The sequence below is a fragment of the Oreochromis niloticus genome, linkage group LG7 (assembly GCF_001858045.2).
Source record: "Oreochromis niloticus isolate F11D_XX linkage group LG7, O_niloticus_UMD_NMBU, whole genome shotgun sequence".
NCBI classification, from domain to species: domain Eukaryota; kingdom Metazoa; phylum Chordata; class Actinopteri; order Cichliformes; family Cichlidae; genus Oreochromis; species Oreochromis niloticus.
In genome coordinates, this window is record NC_031972.2 from 38,476,620 (window position 1) to 38,502,113 (window position 25,494).

Below are 25,494 nucleotides of genomic sequence, written 5' to 3' on the forward strand. Positions count from 1 at the left end.
TGGGTTTACGTGTGATTAAGTTGCTTCGTACTTGTGGGTTATACCACGCATTTGTGAGTCCTCAAACGCTGCACAAAAATAATATTTGTAATTTTTACGCATGTTAGCTTACATATTTTACGCACGTACGCATTCGTAACACTAACGGTCATACCCTGTAGGACCTCTACCTCTGCCGGTTTCCCTACGTTAGATTATATTACGTATCACATTGCATGTAGGTAGGTACGGAGAATTTTGCTTACGTGAGGTTTTAATTTTTACTTTTATTTTGAAATAGTGACCGGAAGTAGCTTGGTTCAGGCTGTGCGCGTGCGAAGTAGTGTCTGCGTAAAGTTGAATGTCTTCTCACCTCCACTGTTTTCGGTGAACAGTCGCCAAATTTCATCGCCTGGACCCGTTGTGGTGTAAAGAAACCAGTCAGTAAGGTGGGTTCGAGTAGCTGCAGCACGTCTAGCCTATTATCGAGCGCTTGAAATGTTAAGCGTGTTGAACAGAACTGACCCATGTGGTAACAGACAGTGTCGATTAAAGCCACACTGCTAGCTAAAATCAACGCAGAGGTCCACTTATATGTTTACTGATTTTACTGCTGTGTCTGTGTTGTTAGATTTTTGACAGTGATTGTTAATAATGTGGTATTCAACAAGCTTATCGATCACAAAGTAGTGTAATGTACTTGATATGCCGTGGTAATTAAGGCTCACTTAACAGAAGCATCCAATTGAGTTATTTTTACGTTGTCAGGAGCATTTCTAAAGTGTCTGGCAAATGCACTGAGGTGTTGTTTAGCCTTGCTCTGACTTGGGCATGGCCCATGGGAAATGACAGTTATATCAAAAATAATACAGGACAAAACCATGCCAATTAATCGTTTTAAAATTTTGTGAGGTATAATCATTTTAATTGATCACCAACCTTTTGCCTTAATGTAGAGTACTCACAACAATAAGGCACTGAAGCCCGAGATTCAATGGAGAGTTACTAGAGATAACAAAACGCAGGTAACAATATTAAATGTGGTTTGTTCCACTGAGTGGTTAAAAAAAGTAATGTTTTGTTTGTTTAAATACTACTAGTATTCTAATTTGTATTACTTAATATTTTTATTTATTTCATTTTTATTCTGACGGTCTTATTGAATAATGTTAAAAATACATTTGATTTTTTTTTTCAAATTGATTTCCTAGGTCATTATTTTAATTTGCTGTGGAACAAGACAATTGGGTGATATTAACAGGTGGGCAGACTTAAGCAGGTGAGGTACTGGAAACTAGAACAGATTTGCCCAGAGGACGCGGAGATAAGAGTTATTGAAATAATCACTGACTAATCACAAAAAATCTGGCAGACTAGTCAACTACCAAAATAACTTTTAGCTGCAGCCTTACTGGTGAGACGCCATTTCGTCTCATGCTTACAAGGTCTCTGGTTTAAGGTGCGTTTTTGTGAGTTACACCAGGGAGTCAAGTACTTCTGATGTGAAGGTTTCTTTTTCAGAGGAGCTACAGTATCTAGAGTTGTATGCAGTGAAGAAGTAAAAATAATAACAAGATAATCAACCTCTGTGGAAGTAGCTTCAGGTAGCTGCTCTACAATTTTTTCCGCATTGAAGAAGATAACAGTGGATTAATTATATCCTTAAACTTGGTTACAGCGCATTCAGAAAGACATCTGCTGTGATGTAATCTATTCCATTTTGGTGTAATCCATTATTGTAAATGTAAATGTTAGTAAGAAATGGATAGACAAAAGAGGGTTTTCAGGAAATGGCGTTAAATGATCAGTTTCTATGCCAAATGTCAGGACAAGATCTAGAGTGTGTCTAAAGTGATTAGTGGGTTCTTTTGCATTTTGAATCACGCCAGTAGACTCTAATGAAAGGTTAAATGCCGTGTTGAGGCTCTCATTTCCAGTATGTACATGGATGTAGGACTGCCACAAATGATTATTTTGATAGTCGACCAGTCACCGATTATTTTTGTGATTAGTTGACCAATCAGATCATGCATCCAATGGACTTAAAACATAAAGCTTATTGCACCAGCATGCATCTGCTCTTATATAACTATCATTAGCTTACAACTTGAAGTGTTTAAGGTATGTGCTAGCTAAAAGTAAAGACAAGATGATAGTTTATTAAACTTTTAATGAAATTTGTAGATTGTCTCGGTTGAGTTTAATAAACTCAGCCGTCTGCTCCTTGCTTCCTCAAATATAGCAGGAAATTGGAGTACATTCTCGACCATCTCACATTTCTATTTAATCAGAAAACGTCAGAGCACTTTTGCAAATATGTGATGTCTTGATAAATCGAGCAGATATGTGAAGTTTACACAGCTACATTCTCGCCTGAAAATATCTTAAAAGTTTATTTTCTGACTCAGAAAGAGAAATATTAAAACTAAGTAGCTGCCACCATTGTTGGAAACTGGCGGTCCAGTCCCTGGCTATCAGGGCTGGATATCGGAACATTATCTTGCTGGTGGGGGAAGGAGTAGGGCTGTGCGATATGACCAAAATCTCATATCCCGATATTAAGACATCTATCGTCCGATAGCGATATAAATCACAAAAATGTAACATTTTCTGTAAATTCTGTGAATCTTGGGCAGCTCGACTTGCATGAAGTGTTTCCAGCTGGGCGTCGCGTACCTGGAGTCGAGTGTTTTAACAGATGCATGAAACGATACATTTTTAGACATAGGTTGTAACGGCCGCCGTTTTCTTTGTGAGTATTTATTACACGGCGTGCTGCGGGGAAAAGCCTGTTCTAACGTTTGAGTCTAAGGTTTATTTTTTAGCAGCTGACGGCTCTTTTTTGCTTCTCATCCGTAAATACTCTGCATCTTTCACGTGATTCAGTTTATTTTGAAAAGTCTCAACAGGATCTTGAGCTTTATTGTGAAAGGTTTATGTGGAAAATAAACAAGCGGACACGAGGTGGTTTTACCGTCGTTGTTGCTAACGACAACGCATAAAAACAAGTGCTTGTCCGTCTGTAGTGTGGTTATATTAAATATAAGAGAAAGAGAGAACTTTAAGAAATTCATATAGCAGCTACAGTGACCATCAAAATAATGAAAAAATATTGCCGTAAACAGTTTATTTTGCGACACCACGAAACAAACGATAGCGTAAAATGAAACGATAGACGTTTTTATATCGTCATCCGATATATATCGTTATATCGAACAGCCCTAGGAAGGAGTCTGTACTAGTGCATGAGATTGCGAGATACTGGCTAGATATAGTTCGGCTCACCTCGACGCATGGCTTTGGCTCTGGAACCATTGTAATGAAGAGGGACTGGGCTCTGTTTCAGTCTGCCCTCGGTGAGAGGCAACTCCAGAATACCCATGGGTGGGTATTCTTGTATCCCATCAATTTGCTGCCAGTACACTGAGGTTCTCATTGTGGATGAGAGGGTTGCTTCCCTTACCCAAAGGGAAGACTGACTGAACAGTTTAGAATACCCAGCCTTCTTGGAGTCACTTGCTGGGGCGTTTGAGGGCGCTCCAACTTGCTGACACCCTTGTCCTACTGGGAGACTTCAACACTGACGTGGTCAACAACGTTAAGAGCCAGCTGGGTGTAATCGGGCGAAACGACCTGCCTGAGCTCTACCTAAGCTTAAGCTGAGTGGAGTTTTGTTATTGGACTTATGTGCAAGTCCATGTTGAACACTACATTCAAAATAGGGATGTTCCTGGTGACTAATTTCTTAGTGTGCTAAACAAGGAAAATAAATTAGACTAACCAACTAGCGTAAAGTTGAAAAACACTCAGATATCAAGTTAAATTTGTGGAGTATGTAATGGCCAAAAACTGTCTAAACAAAGGCATTTGAAACCATTAATCACATTCTCCAATATTGAATGCATGAATGAATTTAAATTGTACTCAAAACAGAAAAACAAGAAAAACAATTTAACTTAATAAATAAACTTAATAAATGTAAAATGTGATGGCTTTAAGTAGTGCTGGGCGATATGACGATATATATCGTGTGGACGATAGAAAAGTGTCTATCGTGCCATTTGTCTTCTATCGTTTCTATCGTTTCTAACCCGAATTTTACAAATTATTACATAAAATATATCATTAACCCTTTAAAACCGGTCGGAGCAGGCAAACTCCGTTTTCCCTAACTATTTTTAAATCCCTGTAGAACTGTAACCACGTAAGGTAGCGCAATAATGTTTTTTTTGCATATGAAACCGGAGTTGTACTTACATCTTATTCCATTAGCTTGCCCTAGGTCACGATTTCCTTCCACATATAGCTTTGCAAAAATTGCATAAAAAGCACTTCCAGCAACAAAAACATAATATTCCAGACTTGCAGCAACAAAAACATAATATTCCAGACTTGCAGCAACAAAAACATAATATTCCAGAAACAGGCTTTGCCGATCCGATCAGCTGTTCATAACACTTCCTACATTGGAATATAACTCAGCGCGAACGCATGTCCGCCATTACATGTCCGAAACCGGAAGTGACGTCATTTTCGCGGAAAATGTAGTTTTTTAAGCTTCAAAGCCTATGTTGGTGTTTTTAAAAGTCATGTTTGACTTTATGTTCTTCTGTATTATTTCTGGGATGCTTAGAAGTCAAATTACACTGCTGTAAATAGTTTATTTTGATGCACATGCTGTGTTTTTGCAAATTTGCATTTATTTATTTTCATTTTTCCTGTAGTATATAAAAATTTGTGTATCTCAAAAATAAAACTATGAAGACACTCAAAATAAATAAATGTAAAGATAAGCTCTGGCGGACTTGGTTCTATGGTAGGTCTTAAAGGGTTAAATAGCCTGTGCAAATATATTAATGTTGTCTTCTCACTATACATACTCTTAACTTCATGCAAGAGAAAATAAAGTATAAAAAAAATGACATTTTTCGCAAAGAAACTCTGTCTTGTTGTTTTGCAACATGGTGCTGCTTTACATGCACCCGGATTTGCGACATGCTTTACAGTAACTCAAAACAAAGACTGCACCCTCTCCACTCGCTGTTTACAGACTGCATACTTTACAGATGACCACAGGTCAGGTGGTATATCGTGATATGTATCGTTATCGTGATATAAAATAATTCATATCGTGATAAATATTTTTTCCATATCACCCAGCACTAACTTTAAGTATATAAGCGTCCATTCTACAATTGTTTGTTGAATATAAACACCATTTCATGCTAATATTGCACTTCCTTTGTTTTTCAGATATCCAACTTTACAATATTGGTATCTAAATTAAAAAGGTGGTATCGTGCCATCCCTAGTTCCAACTAGTGACAGTAGTGACGATTAGTCACATGAATGACTAGTCATGCACATCCCTAGTTCATACACAATGGTCAATAAGTACATTTGGCACCAGGACACCCCCAGATTGCAGGTCAGGTCAGGTAGATCAGGTTGTATAGACCCATACATATAGAAAGTGCTTGATGGGAATGCCTGGCAGCTGAAACAAAAACTCTGGTGTGGAAGGAGTTTGGTGAGGCCATAGAACAAGAGTACTTGCTCAGAGAATTATTTGGTTGTTGGGGTTTTTGTCTGCATTATTGTAGGGTCTTTACCTTATTATATAAATCACTTTGAGGCATTTGGTGCTATATAAATAAAACTGAAGTGAGTATTATCAATAATAATAAATTATTGTAGTTGTTAAAAATAATTTACATGTTATAACATGTTAATGTGATTCCTGGTCTGTCAGAACAGCTTCCTTGTGAGCTCATGTCACTTCTCTCCCAGCAGCAAATGTTTGACCTTTCAGTCACACTCTCCCTTGCCTTGTCACAGGTTGCCCTTTCTGTTTCTCTCTGCTTAAACGATTTCGCGGTAATCACTGTGGTTTTGTCTTTTTCTTTTCTTTTCTCTTTTTCAGGCAGGAGGAGGTGAAGTCATGTTCCGAATCCTCCATCATCAAGGTAAGGGAATGTGCACCGGTCTTGTGGCCCAGCGGCGCTATGAGCACCACAGGGCCGTCATGGCTATACGTCGCGAGGATGTCAATCCCTGGGAGAGGAGGGCGCCACTGGCACCACGACATGTCAAAGAGCTCACAAATGCTGGCGTTAAAGTCCTGGTCCAGCCATCCAACCGCAGAGCTATTCATGAGAAGGTGAGAGAAGGAATACTTTGTCTAATTTTCACTTCTTCAGGTGGTGTTCTTTTGATTTTCAGATCTATGAATGTAGTATTTAATATCTTGATGCATGCTCAATCATCCAGGTAAGGAAATCCCAAAAAGTTGATTCTGTTCATCTGGACATAACGTTTTCAGTGGGAGAAACATTTCGTCACTCATCCAAGTGACTCCTTGAGTCTCAGCTGAATGCAGGTTTCCCCAACCATATAAACAGTACCTTTGCATAATGTTAAAATCTCCCAATTCTTTTAATCTTTGGGCTGAAGGAAGGACAATACTCGGTGTATAAATGCTCAATCAACAATACTCTATTTCCATATAATTCAACACTTAAGAGCATAAGAACCATCATGATGGGGAGACCTGCCTGCAGAGGGTCACAGCAAGTCTCAAAATGGTGACGGGTTACTCAGCTTCTTATAGCCTCTAGTGGCCCCCACCTAGTCGTAAAAGCCTAAACATTCACATTCTTTCTCTCTTACGGCGCCTAAGTTATGACCTCGGCTCCCTGTCTTTCTGCTCTCCGTAAAGGTGGGGGTATGGAATGTGGTCTGTCTCTTCTATTATCGGCACAAGGTCTTCTGCACACAACATTCTCTTCATGATTCAGCAGTATGAAATGTCAAGAAACAGTGTAACACATTCAACAGTGTCGAGTAATACAGGTCAATCCAATAGATCTAATGATTTTCACACTCTTTTAAGTCAGAAGTATAATGCAAACTAAAACTACATACTGATCACACACTCTATATTAAGGGGCATAATATGATCTACAGCAGTATCATAATTCAACTACTTTGATTACATATATAAGGTAACATATGATAACCGAATAATCTCACAATAATGACTGAAATTAGCACCACTGACGATCAGTGAGCTGTGAGGTGAGTTTCTTGATCATAAATATCAATAATAATATCAGTAATATAAAAAGGGTTTGCCTTTAAGACCCATTGTCTGTATAATTAACTCGGTCACCTGTAACGTCTCAAAGTTTCTGGCGTTGATCCTCAAGCTGTTGGTAGGCAGCTCTGAACACCATGCAGAACACTTTTGATTTTGTTGAGAAGATGAGAGCTGTCATTATGCCGGCAGATGGTTTTATTTGATGTTCACAGACCAAGTGTGTTTGCTCTTGGAACTGGATCTTCATTCCACATATTTCACATACAAGGATCACTACTACAGGCAGAAACATGGGTGTGCCATGGGTTCCCCAGTTTTAACTATTGTGGCCAACTTGTACATGGAAGAAATGGAACAGAGTCCTCTGTTATCCTACCCTGGAACACCACCAAGTCATTGGTTCAGGTGTGTGGATCACACCTGGGTGAAAATCATATCTCAGGACGTACCACAATTCACTGATCACATTAACTCAGTGGATACAGCACATCAAATTCACCAGGGAGGATATGAAAAGTGGCAGGTTAGCCTTCTTAGACTGTGAGATTTCCATCAGTAATGGGGGACATCTAAAAGCTGATGTGTACCATAAACCAACAAGCTTTTAAGTATTTAAGGTTTCACTCTTATCATCCACTGGAGCACAAACTGGGTGTCATCAGGAAACTACAACATAGAGCGAACACCATCCCCGCAGACACAGTGGCCAGGGAAGCAGAAGAACATCACATCAAGAAGGCCCTGAGTAAATGTAGTTATCCCAGCTGGACTTTTGTAAAAGCTGGAAAGGTGCCAAAAGAAAGCTCCAGCTGATCCAGGAGAGAAGGACAACTGCTGCCTAAGCCAAAACCTGTAGTGATCCTTTATGTGTCAGGAGTATCAGAACAGCTGTGACACGTTTCTGTGACTTTCAAACCCCAAAACACGCTGCGCCAGAAATTCGTTCATCCCAAGTATCGGGTCCCCCGACACAGACAGAGTAATGTAGTGTACGCTGTTAAGTGCCAGGAGGACTGCCAGGATCTATACATGGCGGAAGCCAAACAACCTCTGGCAAAGCGGATGGCACAACAGTGAAGAGCTAACTCGTCAGGCCGCAGTCTGTTTACACCTACTGGCCAGTGGACACTCTTTCAATGATGAGGATGTACACATCCTGGACAGGGAGGAACGCTGGTTTGAGCGCGGAGTCAAGGAGGCCATTTACGTGAAAAGGGAAAGACCATCTCTGAATCAAGGAGGGGGCCTAAGGGTACATTTTTCGCCATCTTACAGCCATTCCCCAACTCTCTGTGAATGATACTCATGGTCATTGATCAGTGGGTGTTGATCAGTGGTTGTTGATCAATGGTCATGACAATTTGCATAGTAATGATCAAGCTGACCTCACAGCTCATTGTTTGTCAGTGGTTCTAGTTTCAGTCATTGTGCAAAGGTACTGTTTATAAGGTTGGGGAAACCTGCAGTCAGCTGAGACCGAAGAAGTCACTCGGGTGCGTGACGAAACGTTTCTTCCACTGAAAATGCTACGTCCAGATAAACAGAAGCAACTTTTTGGGATAGTATTTAGTGATTTTACATTTAGTGACTTTTAGGCATCTTCGCTTCCTCTAAAAACATATTGTACCTATAAAATGTGTAGTTTGTGGGACTAAAAATACAGACAAGCTTGAAGACACATTAAAAACAGTTTGTGAGCCATAACATTTAGACCGTACTTTGCTTTCAGTACTATATGAAGGCAGGGGCTATCGTTCAGGAGAACATTTCAGATGCATCACTGATAATTGGAGTGAAGAGGCCGCCGGAGGAGAAGATCATTCCCAAGAAGACGTACGCTTTTTTCTCACACACCATTAAGGCTCAGGAACCCAACATGGGGCTCTTGGATGACATACTGAAAAAGGTAAGCCCTAAAATACCCTGCAGTGGTCCTGCTTTTCAATCAGTTTATTCATGTTTCCAGTTAGGGGTGGGTGATATATCGAATATACTTGATGGTATCGTGAGTTTTTCCACATATGATGGTTAAAATGGCTTTATCGTAACCATCTAGTATAAATTGCCATGGCAATGTTAAACTGTCTGCATTTAATTTGCTGAGTTTAAATGCAGACAGTGTTCGCACACTGCGAACACATCATTAATCCCCCCTCCTAACTGGAAGGTTTTCTACCTGGCACACTGCACTGAGCATGCGTGTTTATATACTACCAGATGGGGAAAAACATGGCGACAGCGGGAGTTTTAGACGAGCGAGATAATGAGACTAGCTGTCGTTTAGATTTCAAACGCAGTAATTTGCAAAACATGCCTTAAAAACTATTGGTCAGTTGTTTTTATAGTCACTGTCTAGAGATTTGTTTCCCTAATTTGAGGTCATCACATTTTTTATTTTACAATTCTTATTGGTTAGAAGCACAAAAGAGAACCTTTTTAATTCAACTGTTTTGTTTTGTCTCGTGAATTCTTGCTTGATGTAAATTTTTGTTGCTATGATCTTTTGTTTGTTAAAGGTTTGGTGTTGACCACAGAGAGACTTACTGTGACAGTATTGTCATTTGTGAAAAACCTCTGTGTGCAACTGATGGTTAAAACATGTTTAAAATAAGACGTTTAAATTTGTTCAGATTTTTTTGTATTCAAAGTAGAAAAAAATATTGAGTGGTCAATTTGAGTGAGTATACTAGTGCAATTTTAGGCACTATATGGTTGAAAATAACATTTGTTTTTGGAGGTTATTTAAACATATTGTGATATAGATCGTGATATAGCCAAAAATATTGTGATATTATATTTTCCTCCTATTGCCCAGCCCTATTTCCAGTATACAACTTTAAATGATGCAGGGAAAGTCTGTATTTATCTGAGATACAAGAAGTTCCTCCCAAGCATTCTTTTGTCTCTTTTCTCTTCTTTTGCTAGCCTTGAAAATAACTTTTTTTTAAACATGAGTTTTTCTTCTTTTAAGTAATATGCTGAGTCAAAGACAAAGGTGGGCAGTGTGGTGGTCAGCACTTTTTCCTTACAGCAAGAGGATCCTAGGTTCAAGAAATTAACAGCGTGAGGGTTTAAGGCAGGATTTAGATGTACACGTTGCTTCAACACTTGACAGTGGGTGCACTTGTCATTTGGGGTTGTCTTTGCTAACAGGACCATTATAAGCAACAACAAAAAATATAGTGCAAGCTAACCGTGCTCTGATCACCAAACTAGCTGCTGGTTACTGTCTTTATTCATATACAACAGACTGATTACTCATTGCAGTGATTGGCGGTTTCATTTTGGGAGCAAAATTCCACAAGCAGTTATGTTGCTCTCTGTGAATATTTTAATAATCTAAATCGATTAGTTTAGATGTTGCTGCTTGAGTAGTTGAACTCTTCTCAAGTTTCAGCTCAAGCACTGCAGGCAAAGTGAAGCAATCCTATGATCACCCTTCACAAGGTCAATGACAGGCAAGAGTGTTGAAACCTGAAACCAAGACTCGCCTGACACACATTTTCCATTTTCCAGCATGTGTTGTATTTTTGTTGTGATTCAATCCCAACAGCAGTAGAGACCTGCAGGTTCTCCTCACTGACACACACACACACACACACACGCACACACACAAATTCACATGTGCTGTGATCAGTTTTTGGGATAAAAAGCCAACAGCTTTCATTTCAGTCCTTTTAATCACCTGTTCAGAAAGTTTAAATGTTAATGAAAACAAGCTTGTTAACTGCTTCCAGCAATGATTGTTTTCATTTTTTGACACATTAACACCAAAACTGGATTAAGATTAAGTTAAAACCAAAGCTGTCATAGTTCACAATCTTTAATACTGTTAATTTTTTCATGAACTTGCTGTAGCCTGACAGCAGCGGTCCTCTCTCAGTAGAGTCGCATCTCACAGTATGCGGGGGTAAGACTGAAATAAAACCTTAATTTTTTTAAAACATTATTGTCATCAGACAGTGAGCATGACAGTCTGTGCTGATTTCTGCTCACCTTCCTGTTTTTTTGATGCACAGACACTTCTGTAAAGATTTACTATTACAATGCAAAAACTGCACATGTCGCCAAATGGTTGACTTCTCCTTTATGATGTCTACAACTGTCCATGTTGCTCAGTGTAATCACTGCATAAAGGGGGACATGGATTTACATGATTTCAGTCGTTAATATAGAATATATTAACGACTGAATATAATATACCATATATCTGAGAGACAAATTACTTTTGATGGGGATCGGAGCATACAGTAGGAGTTTTTCCCACAGGGAATGAGCTTAAAATGTGGTTACTTTCAAAAATCTAAAAATAAAATAAAAAACAGTTTTAACTCTCATTATTATTTATTTTGACAAAATACAAAATAAATTTTCCATTTAAATTCACAATCTTCAAAAACACTAACAAAGTCCACTTTTGTTTGTGCAGGAGGTCCGGCTCATTGATTATGAGAAGATGGTTGATGCTAATGGTTTCCGGATTGTAGCGTTTGGCCAGTGGGCTGGTGTCGCAGGTAAGAAAGGCTGCAAGGATTCCTAATCTTATTAATTACAGTGGCTTGCAAAAGTATTCGGCCCCCTTGAACTTTTCCACATTTTGTCACATTACAGCCACAAACATGAATCAATTTTATTGGAATTCCAGGTGAAAGACCAATACAAAGTGGTGTACACGTGAGAAGTGGAACGAAAATCATACATGATTCCAAACATTTTTTACAAATAAATAACTGAAAAGTGGGGTGTGCGTAATTATTCAGCCCCCTGAGTCAATACTTTGGAGAACCACCTTTTGTTGCAATTACAGCTGCCAGTCTTTTAGGATATGTCTCTACCAGCTTTGCACATCTACAGACTGAAATCCTTGCCCATTCTTCTTTGCAAAACAGCTCCAGCTCAGTCAGATTAGATGGACAGCGTTTGTGAACAGCAGTTTTCAGATCTTGCCACAGATTCTCGATTGGATTTAGATCTGGACTTTGACTGGGCCATTCTAACACATGGATATGTTTTGTTTTAAACCATTCCATTGTTGCCCTGGCTTTATGTTTAGGCTCGTTGTCCTGCTGGAAGGTGAACCTCCGCCCCAGTCTCAAGCCTTTTGCAGACTCCAAGAGGTTTTCTTCCAAGATTGCCCTGTATTTGGCTCCATCCATCTTCCCATCAACTCTGACCAGCTTCCCTGTCCCTGCTGAAGAGAAGCACCCCCAGAGCATGATGCTGCCACCACCATATTTGACAGTGGGGATGGTGTGTTCAGAGTGATGTGCAGTGTTAGTTTTCCGCCACACATAGCGTTTTGCATTCTGGCCAAAAAGTTCCATTTTGGTCTCATCTGACCAGAGCACCTTCTTCCACATGTTTGCTGTGTCCCCCACATGGCTTGTGGCAAACTGCAAACGGGACTTCTTATGGTTTTCTGTTAACAATGGCTTTCTTCTTGCCACTCTTCCATAAAGGCCAACTTTGTGCAGTGCACGACTAATAGTTGTCCTATGGACAGATTCCCCCACCTGAGCTGTAGATCTCTGCAGCTTGTCCAGAGTCACCATGGGCCTCTTGGCTGCATTTCTGATCAGCGCTCTCCTTGTTCGGCCTGTGAGTTTAGGTGGACGGCCTTGTCTTGGTAGGTTTACAGTTGTGCCATACTCCTTCCATTTCTGAATGATCGCTTGAACAGTGCTCCGTGGGATGTTCAAGGCTTGGGAAATCTTTTTGTAGCCTAAGCCTGCTTTAAATTTCTCAATAACTTTATCCCTGACCTGTCTGGTGTCTAAATCCAGTCGAGAATCTGTGGCAAGATCTGAAAACTGCTGTTCACAAACGCTGTCCATCTAATCTGACTGAGCTGGAGCTGTTTTGCAAAGAAGAATGGGCAAGGATTTCAGTCTGTAGATGTGCAAAGCTGGTAGAAACATACCCTAAAAGACTGGCAGCTGTAATTGCAGCAAAAGGTGGTTCTCCAAAGTATTGACTCAGGGGGCTGAATAATTACGCACACCCCACTTTTCAGTTATTTATTTGTAAAAAATGTTTGGAATCATGTATGATTTTCATTCCACTTCTCACGTGTACACCACTTTGTATTAGTCTTTCACCTGGAATTCCAATAAAACTGATTCATGTTTGTGGCTGTAATGTGACAAAATGTGGAAAAGTTCAAGGGGGCCGAATACTTTTGCAAGCCACTGTATTTCCTCGACTGTCTAGAAAGATTTACACTGCAGCAAACTTTGGGATCAGTGGAGATCAGATCACAGACAGAAGTGAATCAGTTGAAAAAACATGGGCTTTATCATTTGATCAGTCAGACCAATGTTGACACTGTTAACTTTCGACTTGCAGGATCAAAATCTGTTATTCAGTATAAACTGCTACATAACTTTACTTCATTACTGACATTAAGAAAAATGAAAGTAGGAGTCATATGAAATTCTTCTGTCCAGCCATACTCTTCTTTCGTGTGCTCCCTTATTTTTAGACATGGATCCGTGTGCTTGATTTGGCGCATTTTTATGCTGGACGCCCTTCCTGACGCAACCCTTCTAGGAATTTGTGCCTCCTCCTGGTCTTGAACCAAAGATCTTTTGCATGTTTGGAAAAATACCCACAATTAGTTGTATCAAAAAGAGCTCCTCCTGGCCCAGTGAAGTCAGAAAACAAAAGGCTCAAATGGTTTAAGGGTGTTCTTTATGACAAACATTAAATGGACTGGTTCTTGTAGAGTGCTTTTCTGTTCTCCTGAGCACTCAAAGCGCTTTATACAACTTGCCTCATCCGGTACCAAGACGGTGAGCTCAGGTTGCGTGAAAGAAAACATGCATAAACAGCATCACCAGCACTCACCATTAAAACATTTACTGAGAAAACTGCTAGCGGGAATCCTTCATCAAAGCACCTGATCAACAAACTCTGTCCACCGCTGCAGTAAGCCTCTAGAAGTTGTATTAAAACATGCAGATGAACTGTTAACCTGATAGTATTGAGACCATGATTGATACCTGGTATCATGTTTAAATTGTACAGCTTAATGAAGGCTGATGGCAGCCGTACATGTAGATACCTGCAGTAAGCAGGCTATAAAATAAAATACTGTTTTAATTAGATCGCATTAATATTTAAAAATAAACAAATAAAAGCTTTTCACAAGCCGATAAGAATGTACATGGGTCAGTAAAACTCTGGACACTGAATTATTATTAATCTTAATTAACATCTACACCATTATAACATGACGTAGGAGCTTCAAATTGATACCGTAGAGTTCGAATTTCAGTGACCTTGATCTCAAGTTCAGAGGTCAAGTTGTCTGAAAATTTTCTGAATGCGATAACTCTAAAAGGATGTCACCTAGGATTTTCAAACTTTGATGAGTTTAAATCTCAATTACCTTGATATAAAGGTCAAAGATCAAGTTTGAACATTTTGTGAATGCAATAACTCAAGAAGGATTTTCAAATTGATATCAAAGATGAAGGTAGGAAAAGGCCAGTCACAAAACTCATTTTCTGCAGTTTCCTATGCTCATTTCCATGATCTTGTTTTTTTGGCCACTACCCAAAGCTTGTGACCAATCCATGTCCCCCTTTAAATATCAATAGTATTGAGAGTAGCTGTGAATAATTGTTTTTCTAATGGTTAAACTCTTTATTTGTGAAAAATGAAGTCATTAAAAATTATGGTTGCTTGGCTTAACAAAATGCTGACTTTTAGTTAACCTAGCTACAGTGCCTAAGAGAAACCTATGGTTGTTTTTGTGACGTACTGAAGTATAATTACAAGCACTGTATACGTTTCACAGGTTTTTATTGACAATTACATTAAGTTTATGCAAAGAGTCAATATTTGCAGTGTTGGCTCTTCATTTTCAAGACCTCTGCAATGGCATGCTGTCAATCAGCTTCTGGGCCAAATCCTGATTGATGGCAACCCATTCTTTCACAATCAGAAGAGACGGTTATTGAAATTATCTGAGAAGGTCCTTTTATGGCACTGATGATTTGGGGGATTAAGTTCATTTTCATGGCAAAGAAGGACTTTGCAATTCATCTGAACACTCTTCAAAACATTCTGGAGTTTCTGCAAATTGCCATCATAAAAAAATTTCTGAAAACCAATATTTGTGTCATTCTCAAAACTTTTGCCATGACTGTATTAGCCACTGCTGTGTAAGCCATTATCATAAATTTAAATATTGTCAAGAAATGATCAGACTAAAAAGAGTTTTAAGGGAACACTGTTAAATGTTCAGTTTCTATGTCATATGTCAGAACAAGATCTAGAGTGTGATTAAAGTGGTGGGTGGGTTCTTTTACAATTTGGGAGAAGCCAGTTGAGTCTAATAGTAGATCAAATGCCATGTTGACGCGACTTTTTTGAGCATGTGCAGTAATGTTAAAATCACCCAATATAATTATTTTATCTGAACCTAAATTGAAACAAAAAATCTGAGAAATCAGATAGAAAAAGCTGTTTATTCTGGTTCTTGATTTCCCTCCCAAAATATATATACAACTAGCTGTAAGTCATGTAACTAGAAGACAATTAAGAAGATAATTTTTCGTACATAAGATGGTTTTCTATGATAGATGGGAGTTTGATGGTGTAAGGCAAGCTTTTACAAATACATACTGACCCATTTTTATACAACATACAGTACTTTGAGTCTGTCATGGGAACTCAAATGGCCCAGAATACAAGGAATCACCCACTAACCTTGAATTAATAACCATCTTTTTCTGTCTTATAAATATTTCTGTCATTTTAATCCTTTATGATGACCACATTATAAATTACTATTTTGTGTATTATTATTTAGTAAATTGTTCTTTTTGAAGTAAATGAATCTCTCTTTCTATTTTTTTCAGGAATGATTAACATTTTGCATGGATTGGGGCTGCGCTTCTTGGCTCTCGGCCACCACACTCCGTTTATGGTAAGAGTGGCCATTCTTTATCATTTCAAAAAAATGTTAAAAACAAAAAACAACTTCCTCCTTATAAAGAGTTCACATGTGATGTCCTTTTCCCCACATGGTTCCTATCCAGCACATCGGTATGGCTCATAACTATAGGAATGTGAGCCAGGCCATCCAAGCAGTAAGGGACTGTGGGTATGAAATTTCAATGGGGCTTATGCCCAAATCCATTGGACCCCTCACATTTTGCTTCACTGGAACAGGAAACGTCTCCAAGGTACAAAAACTTAGACACAACCAAACAACACTCAGTCAGAAAAAATACATTAAGGAGGATTTTGTGATAAATGTTTCATTTTATGCTACTTTTTTCTTTCTTGCAGGGAGCCCAAGACATCATCAACGAGCTTCCTGTTGAATATGTTGAACCTCACGAGTTGAAGGACGTCTCTGAAACAGGAGGTATGAAATATTTTGAGCATCATGCAATTTTCAGCTGTTGGAGTGACCGTGGTGGGTTGTAGCACTTTAAACACACAAGTTCTTTGGGGAAATGGTCAGTCTGATCTTGTTATTTCGAATGTGGAAAAAACATGGATACCACAAAAGGCACAAAGACTTAAATTAAACATTGCTTACAGATTATAATAACAATTAAAGTGTTTATTAATTCAGTTTATTACCAGAAAGTGCATCTAACATGTAGATCATTGTACCTGCACAGCAGATAAATGTTACAACCTGAGAACATACAAATTAAATGTGTTTAGTAAATAACAAAATTTATGAATTTCTACATTGATCGAAAAGTTCTTACTATTAACCAAACTTTGACTATGTTCCTTTATTTTTCTGCCTCTGTGATTAAATTGAAAAGTCATGAACCTAAAAAAACAAAATATCTGAGAATTTATTTTAGGGCAAAATATACCAGATGATGATATTAAAACATCTGTCATTTTATATTATACTCTATCTCTATTTTTGTGGGGTTGTCAACTTTGAGATACTGAGAGTCACTGACCCACACTGCCATCATGTGAGTCATTAGGATCGCATGAGACAAGGTGTGAATTGGAGGTGAATCACTGGGAAAGTGATCTCAGGACTGTATTATAGGTGGCACCTGTTTGGTGTTGTAGGCCACTACGTCTATTCAGTGGATATCAATGTACTCATTTACTCTTCTCTGAAACCATCCATCTCCTCTGTCCAAAATGTGAATATTAGCATCATCAAAACAGTGTGTCTCCTCATTTAAGTGAAATTATAGCTGAATCTTGTCCTAAAGACCTGGATCTCTCTTGTGGTGCTATATACCTTTGGAGTGGTTGTTTCGTCCCTCCTCTGTGTTGGTCTGAGTACTCCTCATCATATAACATACACAACATTGTTTTCTTTTTTTCTTTTCTGTTTTTCCAGTGTTTTTCCATTTTTTTTTGTCTGAGGGTGTTGCTGGGTCTGAGATCTACTGGGGTGTTATGCTCGGTGAAGATTTTTCAAACAAAGCTATCGCATCACAAGGGGCAGTAGTGTAGTTCTGCTGAGCAGTAACTTAAAGGGAGAAAATCCCATGAAACCCTGGGGCACCTCCCTCACTGTAAACGGAAGAGGGTCTAACTGGCAATGCTAATTGTGTTCATCCTCGTAAATGAACTTGCGAATTATGGAGCTTAAAGTCTTATTCAGCCGTTCCACCACCCCATGAGTCTGAGGGTGGCAGAAGTTGGTCCGAACAGATTTAATGCTAGTAATTCGTACAGTCCTTTTAGTCTGTGAGACATGAATGATGTGCCCTGGTTAGTTGCAAGTTGACAAGTCAAGTGATATTTATTTGGAGTGTTTTCTTTTGCTTTTATGAGAGCAGCTTTCCGTCTAACTCCACACCCCACGACAGTAAACCTCTCTAATTATTAGGATTCAAAGTCAGTTCTCTGTATTATCATTAAAGATTAAATCAAAATATTACTAGAATCATTAATGTGACATTAAGATTAGATATATACTAATTTATGGCTAAAGCTAACTGTATTCCTACAACCTTTTATTATCCAATTGTGTTTGTTCGTTTTTATGACTATCATTAAGATATATTATGTAATTTCATTTAACTAGAACAAACTGTATGCTTGTTTTCTTGCCAGATATGACCAAAGTGTATGCCACCGTTCTTAGCCGACACCACCACCTTGTAAGAAAGAGTGACGGCATCTATGACCCCATTGAGTATGAGATCCATCCAGAACTGTACACTTCCCACTTCAGGACCAGCGTGAGTTTCTTAGTTTTTGTCTGTCACTAAACCCCGCTTACCACCCCCCCCCCCCACCCCCCATCTGTTCCTGTCTGTTTTTCAGGGGCCTTGTCCTCTAGTTCAATCAGCAACACATAAGACATGAATAAGTCAAGTTGTGCTGGCATTTCAAAACACATGCTGTATTGATGTGTCACTAAAGTACAAATATAAATACGAATATAAAGCGCACTTGCAGGGTTCTGGATCTGTGTTTACCATGGTAATCCCTATGTTTTTATGTAGATTATTAGAGATTAGGGAAAGGAAAGGGGTAATGTATGTGATTATGGAGGGGAGAGTAGGGACTTTAAAAGGAGGGTCTATGACTGGTAAAGAGAGAGAGCTCACTGATATGGAGAGAAGGAAGATTGAGTTATTGTGTGTGCATGAGGCCCGGTGGAAGGGTAGCAAGGCCAGTAGCACTGGATCTGGACTGTTCTACTTTGCTGTAGAGAGGAAGTGGAATGGAGTAGGGGTAATCTTGAAAAATAGTGTCAGACAGCATCATGAATTTGAAGCTGGAAAATGAAGGTATGAATATTGTTAGTGCATTTGACCCACAGGTTAGACGTCGGTTAGAAAAGAATACGGAATTCTGGAAATGTACATGCGTGCAGAAATGGCATTACTGGATGCAGAAGTCGTTAGATGAAGTGGCAGAGAGTGTCCTCAGGGACATGTAGGTTAAGGGAACAGAGGAGACGATGAGAAGATGTTGGGTAGGTATGGTGTGGAGGAGAGAAATGGAAAGGGCAGATGGTAGTGGAATTTGCAAAAGATGGAAATGATTATGGTGAACACATATTTCAAGAAGAGGGTGGAACGTCACGTGGCGTACAAGAGTGGAGTAAGATGCACAAAGGTTAGGTGAGGCTATATCTCATGTAGAAGGTGCAGTCTGACAGAAATAGGAAATGGCAAGGTGGTGGCAGCGGGTATAATATATAATATAATCTTCAGTTGGTAGTTGGATGGTTATGGGATTCAAGGAGAGGAAAATGAAGAGAAAGAAGAGGAAATGAAGGTAACAGTGATTAAATGGTGGAAGTTGAGGAAGAAAGAATATTGTGAAGAGTTCAGGAAGGAGTTGAGATGGGCTCTGGGTGATAAGGAAAAATGACCAGATAAGTGGAATGTATAACTCAAGTAGTGAGGGAAAAATGCCAGGGAGGTGTTTGTTGTGTCCTCTGGACCCCGAAAAGAAGACAAGATGTATGTTGCACACTAAAGACTTCTTGACTTTTAATACATTTCCCCATTATGGAGAGAAATTTGCCTCAAAAGGGTTGCAAATGCGTATGATGTGATACACAAGGACATGACTTTCAGAGAGTGTTCATCTGTTGTAGATTTATTTTTTTATTTTTAGGCTTGGCACTTCTTTGGTCCTCCACTTGTCCAGTTTCCTCAAAAAGATTTTTTCTAACGTAAAGCATACCAGGCAAGATATGCAAGTTATTGGCTAATAGCTCATTAGGAATCGTGTAGTTGTAGCAAAAATATAGATTTTATATTACATTTTAAAATGTGTCGGTTTTAAGTGGTTTAACAAACAAGAAACACATCCCTCTGAAAATTGTCATGGATTGGACTAAAAAGTGAGTAAAAATGTAACCAAAGAAAAACTTTGGCCTTCAGAAGGCCCCGAGAACTAATACTCTGCCACATGGCGAGTGGCAGGGTACACCCTGGCTAACATAGAGACACACACCATTTGCACTCACATTCACTTAAGACTTTTTTCCAGTGTGATGGAAATTGCAGCTGTAACTGTCTAATCTTTCTTATGAGGAATGTGCCTCGTGAGTTAATGTCACCCAGTGAAATCAATCAGATACACAATAATAAGCTACTTAACGATGTATTGCTAACATATTTAGGGTTGGGTTTTCAAAAAGTCAGTGCTTAGATATTAATCAATACTACAACAAAACCTAATTAGATAGTTACAGCTGTATCTGTTTTTGTGTCAGATGCGTGTTTACAAAATGCTTTCGATCCGAAACTGCCCGCTTATAATTTATAGATTCCCACTGAGCTTATTTCAGGTTTTCAGGTTTTTCTCTTGTACAGCATTTGGTTCAGTACTTTTTCATTTTGTTGAGCTTTAGCTCCAAGTTTTGCTTTTTTCTTGTTTAAAAAAAAAAGGACATTTCATAGATATCAACTTCAGTTTAGATACTTTTTTTGCACATTTAGCACATTTTCAATATTTGGTAGTGTTGCTTTTTACACTGATAGTTTGGTTATCTTGTTCTACCCACATGGTTTATACATTAAAATGTAGCTATGCTTGTGCTCTTTCAGAAAATGACCTTTCCAAAACACAGAGATCTACAAAATTTAAACTAGGAGCCTGAGAGTGTCAGGCGTACCATCTCTGTCTTGGACAAAAAAAATATATATAGAATTTTTAAACTGCCATTTCTCTGTCAATTTTAGTGTTTTTTTTGTTTTTTGTTTCAGTAGCATGTCCTTGTACTCGTAGTTAAGTTTGTCTCTGGGACCTACAGTTTTCAGTTTTGTGGAAACCATTTTTGTTTTTTGGGTATCTGAGCAGCTTCTTCATTCTTCTTTGTTTTGGCGGGAAAAAAACTAAACAGTCTAAGGAAGCTGACGCAAGCTGCTCCTGATTGCTGGATTCAAGTTTAGCAGCTTCAGATCAGTGACTCTGAAAAAGGCAGCCATTGATTCAGACTGCTTGATTGGTATGGAAACACAGAGGCACACACTCTCACACCCACTGTGTCACTCCCTTGTGTGTGTGTATATTTGCAAACAGTGTCAGACTGGGACAGACGTGTGTTCATCAAAGTGTGTGTTTGTGTGTATCCTTATTTGTAAACATTATTAGGTGCGTGCGTGCGTGTGTGTGTGTGTGTGTGTGTTAGAGAGGTTTTTACATGTTGCCACCAATTAGAAACTACCTGCTTATGTTTCATGGATTCGCATTGAGCTTATGTTAGGTCGTTTCTCATATTACATTTTGATTAGCTTTTTTTTCTGGTTTTAAAAAAAGGAAATTTCAGCAAATAAAGCTCAGTTTAGGTACTTTTTTGGCTTTATTTAGCTCGTTTTTAATTTTTGGTATTCTTGTGTTTTACATTTAAGATGGCTGATACTTTGGTAATATTATGTAGTTAAACTCATTTAACAAGTTAAGCTTTGAATAGATTATTAAGCATTTCAGGCAAAATCTTCAAACAATCTTCTTCGCTTTTCCTAGTAATACAGAGAAATTCCCTACAATCGAACTACCTCATATGAGTAAGCACTTGGCAACAATGGGAAGGAAAAACTCCCTTTTAAAGTGAAGAAACCTCTAGCAGAACCAGACTCAGGCAGGGAGGGGTAGCCATCTGTTGCAACCAGTTGGGGATGATGGGAGGAAGACGGGACAAAAGACATACTGTGGAAGGGAGCCAGAGATTAACAATAACTAATGATTAAATGCAACTGACATAGAATTTAACACAGCACCATTGCAGACAGAGAGCCAAAGAGTTCCTTCTCTGACTAAGAGCTAAAGTAGTTTATAACACTGAACAACACTTTAGGAGGAATTTCAGAGGTGATGTTTCCGTTTCAACAACACTAAAATATTATATTATATTATACTATTAGTAATTATCTGATAGCCATATTAGCGATCAGTTGTCGATACTGTAGTGGCTAGTGGACTGTAGTTAGATAAAAGACTAATAACTATTGCAGGCTGAACATGTAGCAGATGGAATATTGAGCTGTGGCAGAGCGGCTCATGGATGCATGGAGAACGGGGCAGGTTGCTGTCTGTGCAGAGCAGTATTGGAACCATAGCTGGACTGAGCACAGTCCATAGTGTGGAGTACTAATTTGAGAAAACAAAAAGCATATGTGGGGTCAGTTTTAAAATGCACATAGTTACTGTTTTAATCTTTCAAAATGAATGCTCTGTTTTTAATATTTTCTTTATTTTAGTATAACTAATACCATCCTTATCCAAAGTTGACCAAAGTGCTTCACAATTACTTAATGAACAAGAGAAAACAATAGAAAAACAAATACAGAAAAATAAGACATGATGAGGCAATGACAATATATTTAACATGAAAACAAAGCAAACAAACATAAAACAAGCCTGATGGTACTCAAACTGAACTTGAATTAAAAGTGAGTTTTAATATGCAATTTGAAAGACTGTATAGACTCTGAAGTACGAATATCAAGTGGCAAGTTATTCCAGAGTCTTGGTGCTCCAACTATGAAGCCCAGATTTCCTCTATGCTTAAAATTGGAGTGGCAGCAAAATTATTTCACATCTTTAGGCCAGTAAAAATGGTGGCTAAGCTTCTCCAAAGTTATCTTGGACAAAAAACTAAACAACGACTCATAAGCTAGGTGCAAAACCCACCTGTGCAAAAATAGCTTAATGTCTATCAGCTGGCTTGGTCGGAGACCTCCATTTCCTGAACACTAAATAATTCAACTCTTCAGCCTCCTGTACGGCCTCAGTTGACCACATAGTATGTTCCAGGCAAGGATTTCTCTGCTGCTTCTGCATTGAAGACAAACTTTTTCAGGTTCCTCTAGCATAATGTGTTTACCTTTATTTGGATACTTGTCTGAATCTCAGCTTCTGTGATAGGGCTGGGCGATATATCAAAAATTTATCGTTACCGAAATTTATGACTCTCATCGACGTCATTTTGCCCATGTCGGTAAATTCGGTATTTAAAAAAAAAAAGAAAAGGCATGTGCAGGTTGGCGATGTTCATGTCCCTTTAAGACGCTGTGCTACGTTACAGACTTGACGGGGTGGAGTCACATGACTCTACTACCTGTCAGTGTTGCCAACTTAGCGACTTTGTCGCTATATTTAGCGAGTTTTCAGACCCCCTTAGCGACTTTTTTTCTAAAAAGCGACTAGCGACAAATCTGGCGACTTTTTCTGGTGTTATTGGAGATTTATTTATGACGACTTTTTGACGTGAAAGTGGGTATCGCTTTTACTCTCAACAAGCAGCGGGTGCTGCCGTGGGCACCTCGCCCGTACCAAAGCGCTCACAGGCGGAGGATAGTCCTCCCCCAGCTGCTATCAGGGCAGACGATGTTCACACCTATGCGTCCGAACTGCAAATGAATCGCGCATGAGCGAAGCCGCTGCTCCCGCACTGACTGTAACGCAGTCAGTTCTTCTTTTACTGTTATGCTGTTTTGTGGATCACGAGGTTTAAAACTACTTATAAACACACACACACACACACACACACACACACACACACACACACAGTAACTCCACCAGAGTGCCTATTTCGGGTCTTTTTTGCCGGTCCAAGCCCGGATAAAGGAGCAGGGTTGGAATTCTGACTTTAAAAAAAACAATAATTGCTAAAATAAATTTAATTTGTAGTTCTAAATAAATTCTAAATGCATTTAGGACGTTTTTTACTCACTTTATGTCTCTTCCACAATGTTATTTCTCTCTCCAACAACATAGGTTACAATTATATTAGCATGACCAATTATGCAAATTAGGCGATGATGTCATTTAGCGACTTCTGGCGACTTTTAGGACAGCCAATAGCGATTTTCCTTACTGAGGAGTTGGCAACACTGCTACCTGTAACAAGACGAGACACGGGTGAACAAATGGAGGACAATTTAAATGTTGAAGCAGCAGCGACGGAGGTAGAGCTGGTGGAGGAGGAAGAGGAGACGCTTGTTAACAAAAAAAATGCATCATCAATCGTTTGGCAACATTTTGGATTCAACAAGGATGATATTGATCAAAAAATTGTTAAATGTAAACTCTGCAAAAAGACTGTTGCGTCAAGTCAAGGTAACACAACCAACCTCTTCCACCACCTGCAGCACAACCATGTGATTCGTTTGTTTCAACGTTTGTTTTTTTGGCACTTGGGGTGGTTATCGTCCATTTATCGTTATCGAGGTTAACTGCTCAATTTATCGTGATATTGATTTTAGGCCATATCGCCCAGCCCTATTCTGTGAACATCAGTAATTCCCAGGTCACCCTGATCATTGCCTATATCCTCATCCTTGGGCTGGCAGTCAGTCAGCAGGTTATCTACTAATCATATGATTGGTGGTTGGACAGCCGACTCCTCCAGACTGACTGCCAAATGTCCTTGTGGAAGATACTACCCGAAGTTGCTATCATCAATTGGAATGTGAATGTTAGATAGAGTAGCACAGAAAAAAGTGCTTGTGTAAATGAGGCATATTGTATAAAACACTTTGAGTGATCAAGAAGAGTAGAAAAACACTACATAAGAAGATAAGAGTCTATTTACCATTTACTTATTAGGATATCAGATAAGTCACTTAAAAGGTGGATCACTGTTGCCTTTCCACACTCTCTTGGCCTCTCTTGACCACACTTATGGGCCTGTTAGATCACTGGTCTGAAGTTGCTGTTGTTGGACAATCCTCACATTTATTAGCTCAGTTTAGGACCAACTTAAATTCATGGGCTACTTTATAACAGTAACTTACCTGGGAACACGTTAAATGATTGAACATCATTAGGTTTTTCACATTCTAAAACTCAGAAGCTTGACATGGATTTATTCTTGATCCAAGGCAGCTTCTTGTTTACAACAAATGTCTGAAGTTGTTTCTTCGACTCACGAAGCTGTAAGTGGTACGTTTCTGGAACACTACTGTAAGCCTCTTTCCTGCAAGCATCATATTGCAGCAGCTGCTGCTGCTCTCTAAGTTTGGTAAGTCTGTTAGCAAATGTCATTTATGACAATTTTCTCAAAATGCTTGTGCTTCTTCTTGTGCCAAAGCAATCAGTTCATCCTCTTTCAACCTTCTAAAGTACTCCTGAGTCATCTTTCATTACTGACAATACACACCCTCTAACTTGAGGCACAATGCTAGGCAACACCAGTTACAGCAGTCAAATAACATCAAATTAAAACGTTTGTGATCAAACGCCAAGCCTAAAGTAGTCATACAGCATATTTTAATGTCAAATACAATAACCTCAGTTTTGTATGAATTTAGAAGCAGGAAATTAGAGGTCATTCAGCCCTTGACATACACGACATGCCTGCAGTTTAACTGATTGATATGTGTCATCTGGCTTCATGGATCAGTAAAGCTGGGTTTCATCTGCATAGCAATGAAAATATTTGCTATGCCTTCGAATGATACTGTGTAAGGGAAGCATGTGTACAGAAACAGAACTGGTCC

The 25,494-nt window shown here is 38.9% G+C and overlaps 1 protein-coding gene across 1 annotated transcript in view; it reads left to right on the forward strand.

Moving 5' to 3' along the window:
- The first annotated feature begins 270 nt into the window (after positions 1-270).
- Positions 271-25,494, forward strand: part of aass (aminoadipate-semialdehyde synthase) — a 48,487-nt gene continuing 23,263 nt past the window's right edge. Inside the window, exons 1-8 of the mRNA XM_005458361.3 lie at positions 271-428; positions 5,903-6,139; positions 8,808-8,984; positions 11,508-11,592; positions 15,946-16,013; positions 16,126-16,272; positions 16,379-16,457; positions 18,140-18,267. Coding sequence (XP_005458418.1) covers positions 5,921-6,139; positions 8,808-8,984; positions 11,508-11,592; positions 15,946-16,013; positions 16,126-16,272; positions 16,379-16,457; positions 18,140-18,267 — 903 coding nt within the window. The 5' untranslated portion in view covers positions 271-428; positions 5,903-5,920. The remainder of the gene's footprint in view (positions 429-5,902; positions 6,140-8,807; positions 8,985-11,507; positions 11,593-15,945; positions 16,014-16,125; positions 16,273-16,378; positions 16,458-18,139; positions 18,268-25,494) is intronic.